The sequence below is a fragment of the Heterodontus francisci genome, chromosome 44 (genome assembly GCF_036365525.1).
Source record: "Heterodontus francisci isolate sHetFra1 chromosome 44, sHetFra1.hap1, whole genome shotgun sequence".
In the NCBI taxonomy this organism is placed as follows: Eukaryota; Metazoa; Chordata; class Chondrichthyes; order Heterodontiformes; family Heterodontidae; genus Heterodontus; species Heterodontus francisci.
In genome coordinates, this window is record NC_090414.1 from 16,054,759 (window position 1) to 16,070,327 (window position 15,569).

The 15,569-nt window shown below is 55.9% G+C and overlaps 1 protein-coding gene across 1 annotated transcript in view; it reads left to right on the forward strand.

Moving 5' to 3' along the window:
- LOC137355983 (autophagy-related protein 2 homolog A-like) overlaps positions 1-15,569 on the forward strand; it is a 109,149-nt gene that overhangs the window by 73,299 nt on the left and 20,281 nt on the right. The window contains 8 exon segments of the mRNA XM_068021686.1: positions 56-296; positions 299-363; positions 7,891-8,017; positions 8,208-8,410; positions 9,537-9,766; positions 9,922-10,057; positions 10,400-10,618; positions 15,360-15,461. Of these exon segments, the coding sequence (XP_067877787.1) occupies positions 56-296; positions 299-363; positions 7,891-8,017; positions 8,208-8,410; positions 9,537-9,766; positions 9,922-10,057; positions 10,400-10,618; positions 15,360-15,461 (1,323 nt within the window).

A 15,569-nucleotide genomic window follows, 5' to 3' on the forward strand; every position in this document is an offset into this window, starting at 1 on the left:
TGAGGTGCTAGGTGGAGCGTAGCAGGCTCTTACAGGTAACGTTGCCTTCCTCTAGACGTTGCGGTTGTTTGAGCACGGGCGAAAGGGCAGGGGTTTAAGAGGGGTGCCTGGGAGGAAGCCACCAGGGAGGGCGGAACGCTGGGCACCTGCGACCCGAGAGGCTCTTAACCTGCGACGTTTGTCCTTTCTGCAGGCGCAGCCTCTGTTCGAGCTGCGTTGCTCCAATAACGTGGTACACGTCCACACGTGTGCTGACTCGTGTGCCACCCTGGTGAACCTGATCCAGTACGTGGTGAACAGCGGGACCTCCACCCTCCACTGAAGCAGGACAGCCCCACCGAAATCGCCGGCCAGAAGCTGCAGGTAAGGGCCTCCCTCCTCCGCTGTGTTACTCTTGCGAGGACCCTCCTCCGGCTGTCCGTCGTGGCCCAGCACATTGCAATCTCGCCCTTGCTTCCGAGTCAGAAAAATTGAGGATTCGAGTCCCCACCCCTGAGTCCTGAGCCCAGAATCCAGGCTGACACTCCCCGTGCCAGCACTGAGGAGTGCTGCACTGTCGGAGGTGCTGTCTTTCAGATGTGACATTAAACCAAGGCCCTGTTTGCCCTCTCAGGTGGATCCCACGGCCACTATTGGAAGAAGAGCAGGGGGCTGGGGTGCAGTTCTTCCCGTGTCCTGGGGCCCATATTTGTCCCTCAACCAACAATCACTAAAATACATGATCCCGCTCCCCTGCTCTTTCCCCCACAGCCCTGCCAATTTTTCCTTTTCAAGTATTTATCCAATTCCGCTTTGAAAGTGACTATTGAATCTGCTTCCACCGCCCTTTCAGGCAGCGCATTCCAGATCATCATAAATCTCTGCACAAACAAAATTCTCCTCCTCTTCCCCCTCTTCAATCTGTGTCCCTCCGGTTACCGACCCTCCTGCCACTGGAAACAGTTTCTCCTTATTTACTTTATCAAAACCCCTCATGATTCCCCTCGGAACAGGGTACTGAGTTTGGATGATCAGCCATGATCGTGTTGAATGGCGTGCAAGCTCGAAGGGCCGAATGGCCTACTCCTGCTCCTATTTTGCCATGTTTCTATGATTTTGACCGCCTCTGTTAAAACTGCCTTTAACCCTCTCTGCTTGAAGATTACCAATACCAGCTTCTTCCATTCTCCCCACACTCCTGGTACGTCCCTAGTATCCTTCGAGTAAATCACGCTGCAGACTTGCCAGTGTGGCTCATCGGGAATCCAGATTTGTCTATTTACGTTTCTAGTTAGAAGGCGAAAGGTCGGCAGTGTGGGGGGGGGTGGGGGGGGGGTGCAGTGGGGATGCAGAGAGGGAGGGAACCCGGATCCCAGACAAACACAGACGTCAGTACTCTACCCAAAGCCTGCAAGAACTGATGAAATTGAGCTTCTTACCTAACGCACTTACCAGCCTTTACCGCCAAGGCGAAGGACATCAACTCAGCTTTTGACTTTAGCCGTGTGGTGAGTCTAAAATATTCAGCGTGTGAGGGTGTAGAAGGGCTCTCATGGTTTTGGAAACAGACACTGCAATTTGCTTCAAATTGCATAGAATTTACTGCAAAGAAACAAGCCCTTTGCTCGACCAGTCTCTGCACCGATGTTTATAACTCACAGGAGCCACCGCCCACCCCCCTTGTTTCGTTCCATGCCCGCTTCTCTCTGTCAGAGGCCGTGACTCTTACCCGGGTACGGCTCTTGACAGCGTCTGAAGATAATCTGTTTTCAGCGATGTTGGTTGAGGGGGAGCTGTCGAGGCCGGGTGGTCAGTTGAAAATGTCAGACCTGAGATTGATAGATTTTTGCTGGGTGAGGGGGATTAAGGATTACGGAACCAAGGTGGGGCGTTGAGTTAAGTTACAGATCAGCCGTGAGCAAGTTGAATGATGGAACAGGCTCGAGGGGCTGAATGGCCTCCTTCCTATGTCTATGTTTCTAGATAAGACTATTACAAGGAAATTGTTATCGACTCTCAACACTAAACATATGGGAAAGGACAGTTGACAGGCACTTGGTGGCAGTGTGGATCACGCACCTAGGCTGATGGGACGACAATTTGCCCACACCCTTAATCTTCTACACTCGAGGGAATACAAGCCAGTCTGTACAACCTGTCCTCGTAATTTAACCCTTTCAGCCCCGGTATCATTCTGGTGAATCTGTACTGCACCCTCTCCAAGGCCCAGTCTCTCCTCGCTGAGATGTGGGGCCCAGAGCTGAACACAGTTACTCCAGATGGCCTTGTCTAATTCTTTTGCTCTCATCCTTTTGATGAATGCACCTACTTTCAAACGTGATAGTGTGGGAGGTGATCTCTGCCCTTTTTTTTTATAATGTGGTAGTTGTCCTTTATTGTGACATGGTCACCAGATTGATGACTCCTGTGATGTGAAACCATGCAGAAAAAAATCCCAGCAACAAGGGAATCATTATCGGCTGCACTGACTCATGGAAAAAGCCAGAACTCCTCCCCAGTGAAATGAAGTATTCTAAAAAATACTGTCTTTTTGGTGTCAGACTTGGCTCAGTGGTTAGAACTCCCTCTCTTCTTGCATCTGTTGTGGGTTCGAGTCCCACTGCAGAGACTTGACCCATAATCCAGGCAGATGCTCACTGAGGGCGTGCTGCACTGTCGGCGGGGCAGTACTGAGGGGGTGCTGCACTGTCGGAGGGGCAGTACTGAGGGAGTGCTGCACTGTCGGCGGGGCAGTACTGAGGGAGTGCTGCACTGTCGGGGCAGTACTGAGGGAGTGCTGCACTGTCGGCGGGGCAGTACTGAGGGAGCGCTGCACTGTCGGCGGGGCAGTACTGAGGGAGTGCTGCACTGTCAGAGGGTCAGTACTGAGGGAGCGCTGCACTGGCGGAGGGTCAGTACTGAGGGAGCGCTGCACTGTGGGAGGGGCAGTACTGAGGGAGTGCCGCACTGTGGGAGGGTCTGTACTGAGGGAGTGCCGCACTGTCGGGGCAGTACTGAGGGAGCTCTGCACTGTGGGAGGGGCAGTACTGAGGGAGTGCCGCACTGTGGGAGGGGCAGTACTGAGGAGTGCCGCACTGTGGGAGGGTCTGTACTGAGGGAGTGCCGCACTGTGGGAGGGTCTGTACTGAGGGAGTGCCGCACTGTGGAGGGGCAGTACTGAGGGAGTGCCGCACTGTGGGAGGGGCAGTACTGAGGGAGTGCCGCACTGTGGGAGGGTCAGTACTGAGGGAGTGCCGCACTGTGGGAGGGGCAGTACTGAGGGAGTGCCACACTGTGGGAGGGTCAGTACTGAGGGAAGGCTCAGTGCTTTCCCAGCCCTTAAATCTTCGCCACCAGTCAGCCACGAGATCTTTCAGTGGCACGTGGCTGAACGATTTGTTCTGCTGGCCTTGTGCGTACTGTTGATCCTAGTGTAACATGCATTCATCACTGAGGCTGTAGACGGAGATAAGAAAGATTTGCGTTTCTGCGGCTTTTACGGCCTTAGGATATCCCAACGTGCTTTACAGCCACTGAAATACTTTTGAAGTGTAGTCACTGTTGTAATATAGGAAACGCAGCATCCAGTCTGCACACAGCAAGATTCCCACAAGCAGCAATGTCATAATGACCCAGAGAATCTGTTTTCAGTGACGTTGGGTTGAGGGTTAAATATTGGCCCCAGGACAACCGGGGAGAACTCCCCCCTACCCCCCAGTCTTCTCCCAATAGTGGCCAAGGGTGGACGGGGGCCCCAGTTTAACAGCTCACCAGGAAGGCGGATCCTCCAACAGTGCAGCACTCCCTCAGTACTGACCCCCTCCCCCACCGCCAGGGAGTGTCAAGCCTCCATTGTGGAGTGGGACTCCGACCACCATTATCTGAATCGGAAGCAAGCTAATTACCCACTGAGCACAGCTGATGCCGTCACAGATTTGCTTTCGTGTGTTTGCCTGTTTGTTTTTTAAAAATCTTGCACCATCGTCCTGCCGCTTGTCACTCAGCGATAGCCCGAGTAGCTGTGAAATGCTAGGATGTGGGCTAGATTGAACAATTGAGCTCAGATAGGGGAACACGACGAGCAACACCAAGCAGCTCATCTGCAACAGTAAAACCCTTTGCAGAATTCAGCTTTGCATATCTATTTTTAAGTCGAGAAACCCAGAGTGCAGGTCAGTAAGAGGTGAAAAGGGTAAATTGTGGGTTCTGGTAGAGTAAATAAAGAGAAACTGTTTCCACTGACAGGAGGGTCGGTAACCAGAGGGACACAGATTGAAGATAATCGGCAAAAGAACCAGAGGGGGGGAGAGAGGAGGAGAATTTGTTTTTTTAACGCAGTGAGTTGTTGTGATCTGGAACGCGCTGCCTGAAAGGGCGGTGGAAGCAGATTCAATAGTAGCTTTCAAAAGGGGGAATTGGAGAAAATACTGGAAGGGGAAAAATTTGCGGGGATCTGGGTTAAGAGCAGGGGAGTGGGACTGATTGTGACTCTCTCAATGAGCGAGTCAGTGGGACAGATTTTCCTGTATTACAACAGTCATTACCCTTCACAAGTGCTTCATTGGTTGTAAAACACTTAGGGACATCCCGAGGTAGTGAAAGGTGTTATAGAAAATCAACTGTCTCCGCACTGCTCTTCTCTTTCCCCCCTTCTCTCCCCCCACTTCTCTCCCCTCACTTCTCCCCCCCCCCCACTTCTCTCTTTCCCCCCCCCACTTCTCTCTTTCCCCCCCCACTTCTCTCTTTCCCCCCCCCCACTTCTCTCTTTCCCCCCCCCCACTTCACTCTTCCACCCCCCCCACTTCTCTCTTCCCCCCCACTTCTCTCTTTCCCCCCCCCCACTTCTCTCTTTCCCCCCCCCCACTTCTCTCTTTCCCCCCCCCACTTCTCTCTTTCCCCCCCCCACTTCTCTCTTCCCCCCCCCACTTCTCTCTTCCCCCCCCCACTTCTCTCTTCCCCCCCCCCACTTCTCTCTTCCCCCCCCACTTCTCTCTTTCCCCCCCCACTTCTCTCTTTCCCCCCCCCACTTCTCTCTTTCCCCCCCCACTTCTCTCTTTCCCCCCCCACTTCTCTCTTCCCCCCCCCACTTCTCTCTTCCCCCCCCACTTCTCTCTTCCCCCCCCCTTCTCTCTTCACCCCCCCTTCTCTCTTCACCCCCCCGCTCCTCTCCTTCCCCCCCCGCTTCTCTCCTTCCCCCCCCGCTTCTCTCTTTGCCCCCCCCGCGTCTCTCTTTGCCCCCCCGCGTCTCTCTTTGCCCCCCCGCGTCTCTCTTTGCCCCCCCGCGTCTCTCTTTGCCCCCCCGCGTCTCTCTTTGCCCCCCCGCGTCTCTCTTTGCCCCCCCGCGTCTCTCTTTGCCCCCCCGCGTCTCTCTTTGCCCCCCGTGTCTCTCTTTGCCCCCCGTGTCTCTCTTTGCCCCCCCGCGTCTCTCTTTGCCCCCCCGCGTCTCTCTTTGCCCCCCCGCGTCTCTCTTTGCCCCCCCGCGTCTCTCTTTGCCCCCCCGCGTCTCTCTTTGCCCCCCGCGTCTCTCTTTGCCCCCCGCGTCTCTCTTTGCCCCCCCGCGTCTCTCTTTGCCCCCCGCGTCTCTCTTTGCCCCCCGCGTCTCTCTTTGCCCCCCGCGTCTCTCTTTGCCCCCCGCGTCACTCTTTGCCCCCCGCGTCTCTCTTTGCCCCCCCGCTCTTCTCTCTTTGCCCCCCCGCTCTTCTCTCTTTGCCCCCCCGCTCTTCTCTCTTTGCCCCCCCGCTCTTCTCTCTTTGCCCCCCCGCTCTTCTCTCTTTGCCCCCCCGCTCTTCTCTCTTTGCCCCCCCGCTCTTCTCTCTTTGCCCCCCCGCGTCTCTCTTTGCCCCCCCGCTTCTCTCTTTGCCCCCCCCCGCTTCTCTCTTTGCCCCCCCCGCTTCTCTCTTTGCCCCCCCCCGCTTCTCTCTTTGCCCCCCCCGCTTCTCTCTTTGCCCTCCCCGCTTCTCTCTTTGCCCTCTCCGCTTCTCTCTTCCCCTCCCCGCTTTTCTCCCCCCCCCCCCGCTTCTCTCTTTCCCCCCCCCGCTTCTCTCTTTTCCCCCCCCGCTTCTCTCTTTTCCCCCCCCGCTTCTCTCTTTTCCCCCCCCGCTTCTCTCTTTTCCCCCCCGCTTCTCTCTTTTCCCCCCCGCTTCTCTCTTTGCCCCCCCGCTCTTCTCTCTTTGCCCCCCCGCTCTTCTCTCTTTGCCCTCCCCGCTTCTCTCTTCCCCTCCCCGCTTTTCTTCCCCCCCCCCCCGCTTCTCTCTTTTCCCCCCCCCGCTTCTCTCTTTTCCCCCCCCCGCTTCTCTCTTTTCCCCCCCCGCTTCTCTCTTTTCCCCCCCCGCTTCTCTCTTTTCCCCCCCCCGCTTCTCTCTTTTCCCCCCCCGCTTCTCTCTTTTCCCCCCCCGCTTCTCTCTTTTCCCCCCCGCTTCTCTCTTTGCCCTCCCCGCTTCTCTCTTTGCCCTCCCCGCTTCTCTCTTCCCCTCCCTGCTTTTCTCCCACCCCCCCCCCGCTTCTCTCTTTGCCCCCCCGCTTCTCTCTTTGCCCCCCCCGCTTCTCTCTTTGCCCCCCCCGCTTCTCTCTTTGCCCCCCCGCTTCTCTCTTTGCCCCCCCCCCGCTTCTCTCTTTGCCCCCCCCCCCGCTTCTCTCTTTGCCCCCCCCCCCGCTTCTCTCTTTGCCCCACCCCGCTTCTCTCTTTGCCCCCCCCCGCTTCTCTCTTTGCCCTCCCCGCTTCTCTCTTTGCCCTCCCCGCTTCTCTCTTCCCCTCCCCGCTTCTCTCTTTCCCCCCCCGCTTCTCTCTTTCCCCCCCGCTTCTCTCTTTCCCCCCCCGCTTCTCTCTTTCCCCCCCCGCTTCTCTCTTTTCCCCCCGCTTCTCTCTTTCCCCTCCCGCTTCTCTCTTCCCCCCCGCTTCTCTCTTCCCCCCCCGCTTCTCTCTTTTCCCCCCCCGCTTCTCTCTTTTCCCCCCCCGCTTCTCTCTTTTCCCCCCCCGCTTCTCTCTTTTCCCCCCCCCGCTTCTCTCTTTTCCCCCCCCGCTTCTCTCTTTTCCCCCCCCGCTTCTCTCTTTCCCCCCCCCCCGCTTCTCTCTTTTCCCCCCCCGCTTCTCTCTTTTCCCCCCCCGCTTCTCTCTTTTCCCCCCCCGCTTCTCTCTTTCCCCCCCCCCGCTTCTCTCTTTCCCCCCCCCGCTTCTCTCTTTCCCCCCCCTGCTCCTCTCCCCCCCCCTCCCCTCTCCCCCCCCCCTCCCCCACCTTTCTCTCCCTCCGCCCCTTTCAGTCCCTCCTTTCTCTGCCCACGTCTCTCCCACAGGGACAATATCAAACAGAATTTGACTCCGAGCCGCATTTTAGGACAGGCAACCAAAAGCTCGGTCAAAGAGGTCGGTTTTAAGGAGCGTCTTAAAGGAGGGGAGAGAGAGAGGCGGAGAGGTTTAGGGAGGGAATTCCAGAGCTCAGGGCCCTCAGGCAGCTGAAGGCACGGCCGCCAATGGTGGATGGACAAGAGGCTGGAATTGGAGGAGCGCAGAGATCTCGGAGGATTGTAGGGCTGGAGGAGGTTAGAGAAATGGGGAGGGGGGTGGGGGACTGTGGAGAAATCTGAACACAAGGATGAGAATTTTAATCTTGTGTCGGTGCCGGGATGGGAGCCCATGTGGGTCAGTGAGCACAGCGGGTGATAGGTGATTGGTGCGAGTTAGGACACAGGGGCAGCAGAGCTTTTTCTTAAGAGAAATGGCAGTCCTGCTGGGAGTGTTGCTGTCGGTCGTGTATTGACTGCTCACAGTCTGTCCTCTACTCCCTGCACGTCTCCACTGAGTACCCGACCCTCCCACACCACCTGAAACCCCACCGCAGGTCTCTAATCCCGCTGGTTTCGGAATCTCCAGACCGTTTTGAAACTTAAGCCGTTTTCCTTTTGGCTCCGCACCAGCTACCAGAGTCGGCGACCTCTCTCCCGCCTCGTCTCCCAGCGGAAACAGCCGAAATAAACCAGGGTGATCTGACAGACGCTCTGATTGATACGGAGAGGAACCGCAGGGACTCGGCTGATGGATCAGGTAAGTGGCAAGGCTGAAAGCAAGGTTAGCGAGCCTGTTTGTGTTTGAGTGAGTGAGTGTGTGTGTGTGTGAACCACTTTGTGTGCGTGTGTGAATAGTTCCTTCAAAGAGGCAGTGCAGAATTTTCTGCTCTTTAGTATTTGCTTATTTCCCCTCCATTCCTCTGCTAATTCTGACGTCCCACCCACAGACGGGATGCCCTTGCTCCGCCAGGACTCCCCCGTGTCCGTCTACCTCTTCCCGGGCGAGAACAACCAGGAGAAGCCGCCCTCCCGGCCCCCCTCGGCCCTTGACAGGCTGGATCTGTATCCCACCGAGGGCAGCGAGGCAGAGAGCGACTCCACCGATAATGACGACTTCTGTATACTGGATGCTCCAGGCATGGGAATTCCGGTAGGCCTGCCCGAGATCCAAGGGAGAGTCCACTCAGGGAATAGATCTAATACCCTTCAGGGCAACACTGAGTGGTATTTTTACCAACTGAGCTGATTACGGTCTTTAAAATTAATGAAAGGGTTTCAATCGGGTAGACGTACAGAAGGTGTTTCCACTTGTGGGCGAGACCAGAACTCGGGGGCCATCAATATAAGACAGTCACTGATAAACCCAATGGGGAATTCAGGAGAAACTCCTTTCCCCAGAGAGTGGGGAGAATGTGGAACTCGCCACCACAGGGAGTGGTCGAGGTGAATAGTATCGATGCATTTAAGGGGAAGCTGGACAAACACATGAGGGAGAAAGGAATAGAAGGAGATGGTGATGGGATGAGCTGAAGAGGGGGTGGGAGGAGGCTCATGTGGAGCAGAAACGCCAGCACGGAGCAGACGGGCCGAATGGCCTGTTTCTGTGCTGTAAATGTTTGTAATTGAATGTAACAACCAGCTTGTGAGAAACATAAAGGGCAATCGGGATCATCTGTTTTGAGTTATGTTGGTTGAGGAATAAATATTGGTCCCAGGATACCGGGGAGAACTCCACCTGAGAGGGCAGACGGGGGCCTTGGTTTAATGTTTTATCCGAAAGCCGGCACCTCTCACAGTGCAGCACTCCCTCAGAGAGTTGGCTCTGGAGTGAGGCTCAAACCCGTGACTTTCGGGCACAGCGAAGAGGATGCGACAGACTGAGCTCACAGCCGGTCAGTTGCGCAGCCCTGGCCTCGCCCCGAAACAGCGCACTGTCCAGTCGGGAAGGCATTGAGTCGTGGACGTCAGCGGAGACCCTAAGCTCAGGACCAACAGGCCAGTCGTAGCAACCCAGCAGATAACAAACCCGTCTGCCCTCTCGGGTGGATGTAAAAGAGCGGAGAGGCCCGAGATGACACGAGAGGGATCGGTGATGAACCTTTTCTGCTGCGGGAGGGCTGAGTCATGTGTCATGAACTGTGGGCGTGGGATTCGTGGAGTCCTTTGTGGATGTGATATCGCCATACTGCTGTGCAGCGACCCGTTCTTTTCCAAGTTAGGTTTGTGTGCGCCTGCGTTTTAAAGAGAAAGGTATTTGTGTCTGTTTCTCCCCCAAGCCAAAAGATGGTGAGCCACTGGTCTCCAAGCTAACGGACGACTGCATCTCGATCAAGGACGGCCACTTCTCCAGGCCCATTGGGAGCACAGACCTGCTGAAGGCACCGGCCAGGTTTCCCGTCCCCGACACTCGCATCATGCTGAGGGAGATCTCCGTGGTCTGGCATCTATACGGAGGGAAGGACTTTGACCCAGTTCGCCCGCCTTCCATGCGCGCACATTCTCCAAGGTAGGTTTCGACGGGGAAGTAGGAGGGGGTGGGGGGGGGGGCAGAGTCAGATCCGGTTTGCGTCCCCAGTCCGCCGAGCTGGGCAGTTTTTGCAACGGACGCAAAAGTGTGGAAGTTTGCCCTAACCCTTGTGTGCTCTTTGTTATCCCTTAAAGGATGAAGCCAGTCGCAGTCAGCGCGAGGAGCTCGCCGTCTCGCTCCGCCTTCCCCAACCGGCCGCAGAACACGTGGAGGACGCAGGGCGGCTCCGGCAGAAATCACGAGATCCTCATGGAGATACAGCTCACCAAGGTAGGTCCTGGCACCGCCCCGCCAAGTTCCCCCTCCATTTTCGATGCTGTCCAAATGCATTTAACCGCACGGTTCACTGGGTCGGTATTTTTCATCACTGGGGACATGTCTGGTTTCCCGAGGGGTGGGGGGGGCGCTGATATTTATCCCTCAACCCAACATCACTAAAAAAACAGATGATCCGATCATTATCACAGTGTGGGAGCTTGCTGTGCGCAAATTGCTTGCTGTGCTTGGGACCTTGCAACGGAGTGAGTCGAAGGAGGTTTGTGGAGGGGAGAGGGAAAGGAGTGTGCGCGTTTCTTCCTAACCCTTGATCCGACCTCCGTGCTTCCTGCCTAGGTGAGTTTCCAGCACGAGACCCATCCCGCTCCCGCTGTCGCCCTTGAGAAAGGCGCAACAGAAGCGCCGGCTCCCGAGCTCGAAGAGCAGCCAATCGCACGGCAAGTCTTCATCGTCCAGGAGCTGGAGATCCGAGACAGGCTGGCCTCCTCCCAAATCAACAAGTTCCTTTACCTGTACACCAGTGAGAAGATGCCCAGGAGGGCCCACTCTAACATGGTACGTACAACAGCAACGTGCATTTGTATATCGCCTTTGACAGTGTCACATGTCCCAAGGAGCATTATTAGACAAAGATGGACACTAAGCCACATCAGGGAGACATTAGGGACAGATGGCCCAAAAACTCGGCCAAAGATGTCGGTTTTAAGGAGCAGGGAGAGGCGGAGAGGTTTAGAGAAGGAATTCCAGAACTTGGGGCTGCCAGTAGCAGGATGAAGGAAATCAGGGATGCTCAGGAGGCCAGTATTGTTAACCATGGGAGCTGGGAAAGCCAGCACTCTGCCTATTCCCCCTTCCCTCCCCTGCCCTCACTGGTTCCCTCCCCTGCCCTCACTGGTTCCCTCCCCTGTCCTCACTGGTTCCCTCCCCTGTCCTCACTGGTTCCCTCCCCTGCCCTCACTGGTTCCCTCCCCTGCCCTCACTGGTTCCCTCCCCTGCCCTCACTGGTTCCCTCCCCTGTCCTCACTGGTTCCCTCCCCTGCCCTCACTGGTTCCCTCCCCTGCCCTCACTGGTTCTCGGTGGAGTGCAGCTACCGGATGCCGCCTCGCCTCAGCACATTAAACATTTATTCAACGGATACTGTTTGTCCACAGGCTGGTTGGAGGTCATCGTGACCACTCCAATTCAATGTATATACACACACTCACACACTGACTCTCTCACACGCACTGACTCTCTCACACGCACTGACTCTCTCACACGCACTGACTCTCTCACACGCACTGACTCTCACACGCACTGACTCTCTCACACGCACTGACTCTCTCACACGCACTGACTCTCTCACACGCACTGACTCTCTCACACGCACTGACTCTCTCACACGCACTGACTCTCTCACACGCACTGACTCTCTCACACGCACTGACTCTCTCACACGCACTGACTCTCTCACACGCACTGACTCTCTCACACGCACTGACTCTCTCACACGCACTGACTCTCTCACACGCACTGACTCTCTCACACGCACTGACTCTCTCACACGCACTGACTCTCTCACACGCACTGACTCTCTCACACGCACTGACTCTCTCACACGCACTGACTCTCTCACACGCACTGACTCTCTCACACGCACTGACTCTCTCACACGCACTGACTCTCTCACACGCACTGACTCTCTCACACGCACTGACTCTCTCACACGCACTGACTCTCTCACACGCACTGACTCTCTCACACGCACTGACTCTCTCACACGCACTGACTCTCTCACACGCACTGACTCTCTCACACGCACTGACTCTCTCACACGCACTGACTCTCTCACACGCACTGACTCTCTCACACGCACTGACTCTCTCACACGCACTGACTCTCTCACACGCACTGACTCTCTCACACGCACTGACTCTCTCACACGCACTGACTCTCTCACACGCACTGACTCTCTCACACGCACTGACTCTCTCACACGCACTGACTCTCTCACACGCACTGACTCTCTCACACGCACTGACTCTCTCACACGCACTGACTCTCTCACACGCACTGACTCTCTCACACGCACTGACTCTCTCACACGCACTGACTCTCTCACACGCACTGACTCTCTCACACGCACTGACTCTCTCACACGCACTGACTCTCTCACACGCACTGACTCTCTCACACGCACTGACTCTCTCACACGCACTGACTCTCTCACACGCACTGACACTCTCACACGCACTGACACTCTCACACGCACTGACACTCTCTCTCACACGCACTGACACTCTCTCTCACACGCACTGACACTCACGCACTGACACTCACGCACACGCACTGACACTCACGCACACGCACTGACACTCACGCACTGACACTCACGCACTGACACTCACGCACTGACACTCACGCACTGACACTCACGCACTGACACTCACGCACTGACACTCACGCACTGACACTCACGCACACGCACTGACACTCACGCACTGACACTCACGCACACGCACTGACACTCTCTCTCACACGCACTGACACTCTCTCTCACACGCACTGACACTCACGCACACGCACTGACACTCACGCACTGACACTCACGCACTGACACTCACGCACACGCACTGACACTCACGCACTGACACTCACGCACACGCACTGACACTCTCTCTCACACGCACTGACACTCTCTCTCACACGCACTGACACTCTCTCTCACACGCACTGACACTCACGCACACGCACTGACACTCACGCACTGACACTCACGCACTGACACTCACGCACACGCACTGACACTCACGCACTGACACTCACGCACACGCACTGACACTCACGCACACGCACTGACACTCACGCACTGACACTCACGCACTGACACTCACGCACTGACACTCACGCACTGACACTCACGCACTGACACTCACGCACTGACACTCACGCACACGCACTGACACTCTCTCTCACACGCACTGACACTCTCTCTCACACGCACTGACACTCTCTCTCACACGCACTGACACTCTCTCTCACACGCACTGACACTCACGCACACGCACTGACACTCACGCACTGACACTCACGCACTGACACTCACGCACACGCACTGACACTCACGCACTGACACTCACGCACACGCACTGACACTCTCTCTCACACGCACTGACACTCTCTCTCACACGCACTGACACTCTCTCTCACACGCACTGACACTCTCTCTCACACGCACTGACACTCTCTCTCACACGCACTGACACTCACGCACTGACACTCACGCACTGACACTCTCTCTCACACGCACTGACACTCACGCACTGACACTCACGCACACGCACTGACGCTCACGCACTGACACTCACGCACTGACACTCACGCACACGCACTGACACTCACGCACTGACACTCACGCACTGACACTCACGCACTGACACTCACGCACTGACACTCACGCACTGACACTCACGCACTGACACTCACGCACTGACACTCACGCACTGACACTCACGCACTGACACTCACGCACTGACACTCACGCACTGACTCTCTCACACGCACTGACTCTCTCACACGCACTGACTCTCTCACACGCACTGACTCTCTCACACGCAGACACACACGCACTGACACACACACACACACGCACGCACTGACTCGCTGACGCGCACACGCTGACGCGCACACACTGACTCACTCTCACTGACTCTCACACACACACACACACTGATTCTCTCGCACGCACCCTGACTCAGAATTGGCAGAGGAACGGAGGGGAAATAAGCAAATACTAAAGAGCAGAAAATTCTGCATTGCCTCTTTGAAGACCTATTCACACACGCACTCAAACTGGTTCTCTCTCTCTCACGCGCACACACGCGCGCACACACACAGACTAGTTGTGTGAGTTCGCTGGGCTAGGTCAGCGTAGACCACAATTCAGACCTGTGATTTTCCTAACCTGTGGATGTCCGATTATTTCGAATGTGGCGTGTTTTGTGACATCCTCAGTTCATTAAAGGTGTCATTTCTTTCTAATACAGATGTGGAATGCACACAGTTAGTGTACAGGCACAGTTTTACAGTTAGAGAACCACAGAGCAGAACGGCACAGCAGGAGGCCATTCGGCCCATCGAGTCTGTGCTGGCTCTTTCGAAGGGAAATCCAGTTAGTCCCTCTCCCCCTGCTCTTTCCCCATATCCCTGCAATTTTTTCCCATTTCAAGTATTTATCCAATTCCCTTTTGAAGGCTGCCATTGAAACTGTCTCCACCTTTCAGGCAGCGCGTTCCAAATCCTCACCACCCGTTGGGTCAAAAGGTTTCTCCTCATGTCGCCTCTGGTTCATTTACCTTCAATCTGTGCCCTCTGGTTATCAGCCGTTGGAAACAGTTTCTCTTTATTTACTCTATCTAAACCCTTCATGGTTTTAAACACCTCATCAGATTTTCCCTTGACCTTCCCTGCTCGAAGAACAACCCCAGCTTCTCCAGTCTGTCCACGTAACTGTAATCCCTCGTCCCTGGAGCCTTTCTAGAAAGTCTCCTCCGCACCCTCTCCAAAGCCTCCACGTCCTTTCTAAACAGTGCACTGCCGACCATTGGATGCAATACTCCAGCTGAATGCTTATCCCAGAGCACTTGTGGTTGGGGTGAGTGGGAATGGCTCTTGTATTATAACCCTCCCCTCTTGTTGGGGGCACAGGTTCCAGCGACTCCAGCTGCCTTCCAGTCTGGCAACTAAGCCACCATTCGCCACAGGGGTATGTGTCCTCCCACTCCCAACATCCCAATAATGGCTGTGCTGCAAGGGAGTGGGGATTGGGCTACTGATTTAAATTCTCTGACCCTCTGTCCTGATTTGATAGAGCAGTGGCGATACCGTGGTGCACGGGCCCCAGATGCTGAATGTCTGCGGGCTATTCAGCTGGGGGTGGGGGGGGGGGGGGGTGGTGGGGGGCGGGCATCGCAGCCAGGCCCTGTCCTGTCCTTTCCCAGTGACTACGCATTTCCGAGCCGGAGGCGTTGCTGGGTGATCCCGATGCTGGGGCACCGAGGTCAGTTTTCGGGCTCCAGTCAGTTCCTGTCTAATCGCCCGCTCAGTGTGGGGCAGTGATTGACGCCCCCCCCCTCCCCCACCCTCTCCCTCCCCCACCTCCCCGGGTCCGAGCTGGCTCATGCAGCTCAGTATGGCAACACACTGCTCCCCTATTCGATGGGGGGCCTTTACCCACGAAGGTTATTGGGGATCTGGAAAGAGGGATTTCATCTCTGCAGGGTGCGAATGATTGTCTTAATACGTTTGTTTTTGCAGCTGACCATTAAGGCTCTTCACGTGCGGCCAGAGTCTGGATTTGGTGGACCCGAATGCTGCCTACGAGTCTCTCTCATGCCACTGCGTCTCAATATTGACCAGGTTAGTGGCTGAAACATGTTGAAAACCGTCCTCTCCGTCTCGCCGTCACTCTTTCACACCGCGCTCCATTTCCTCAGCTTTCCCGTTGGCGCATATCTCCAATTTACT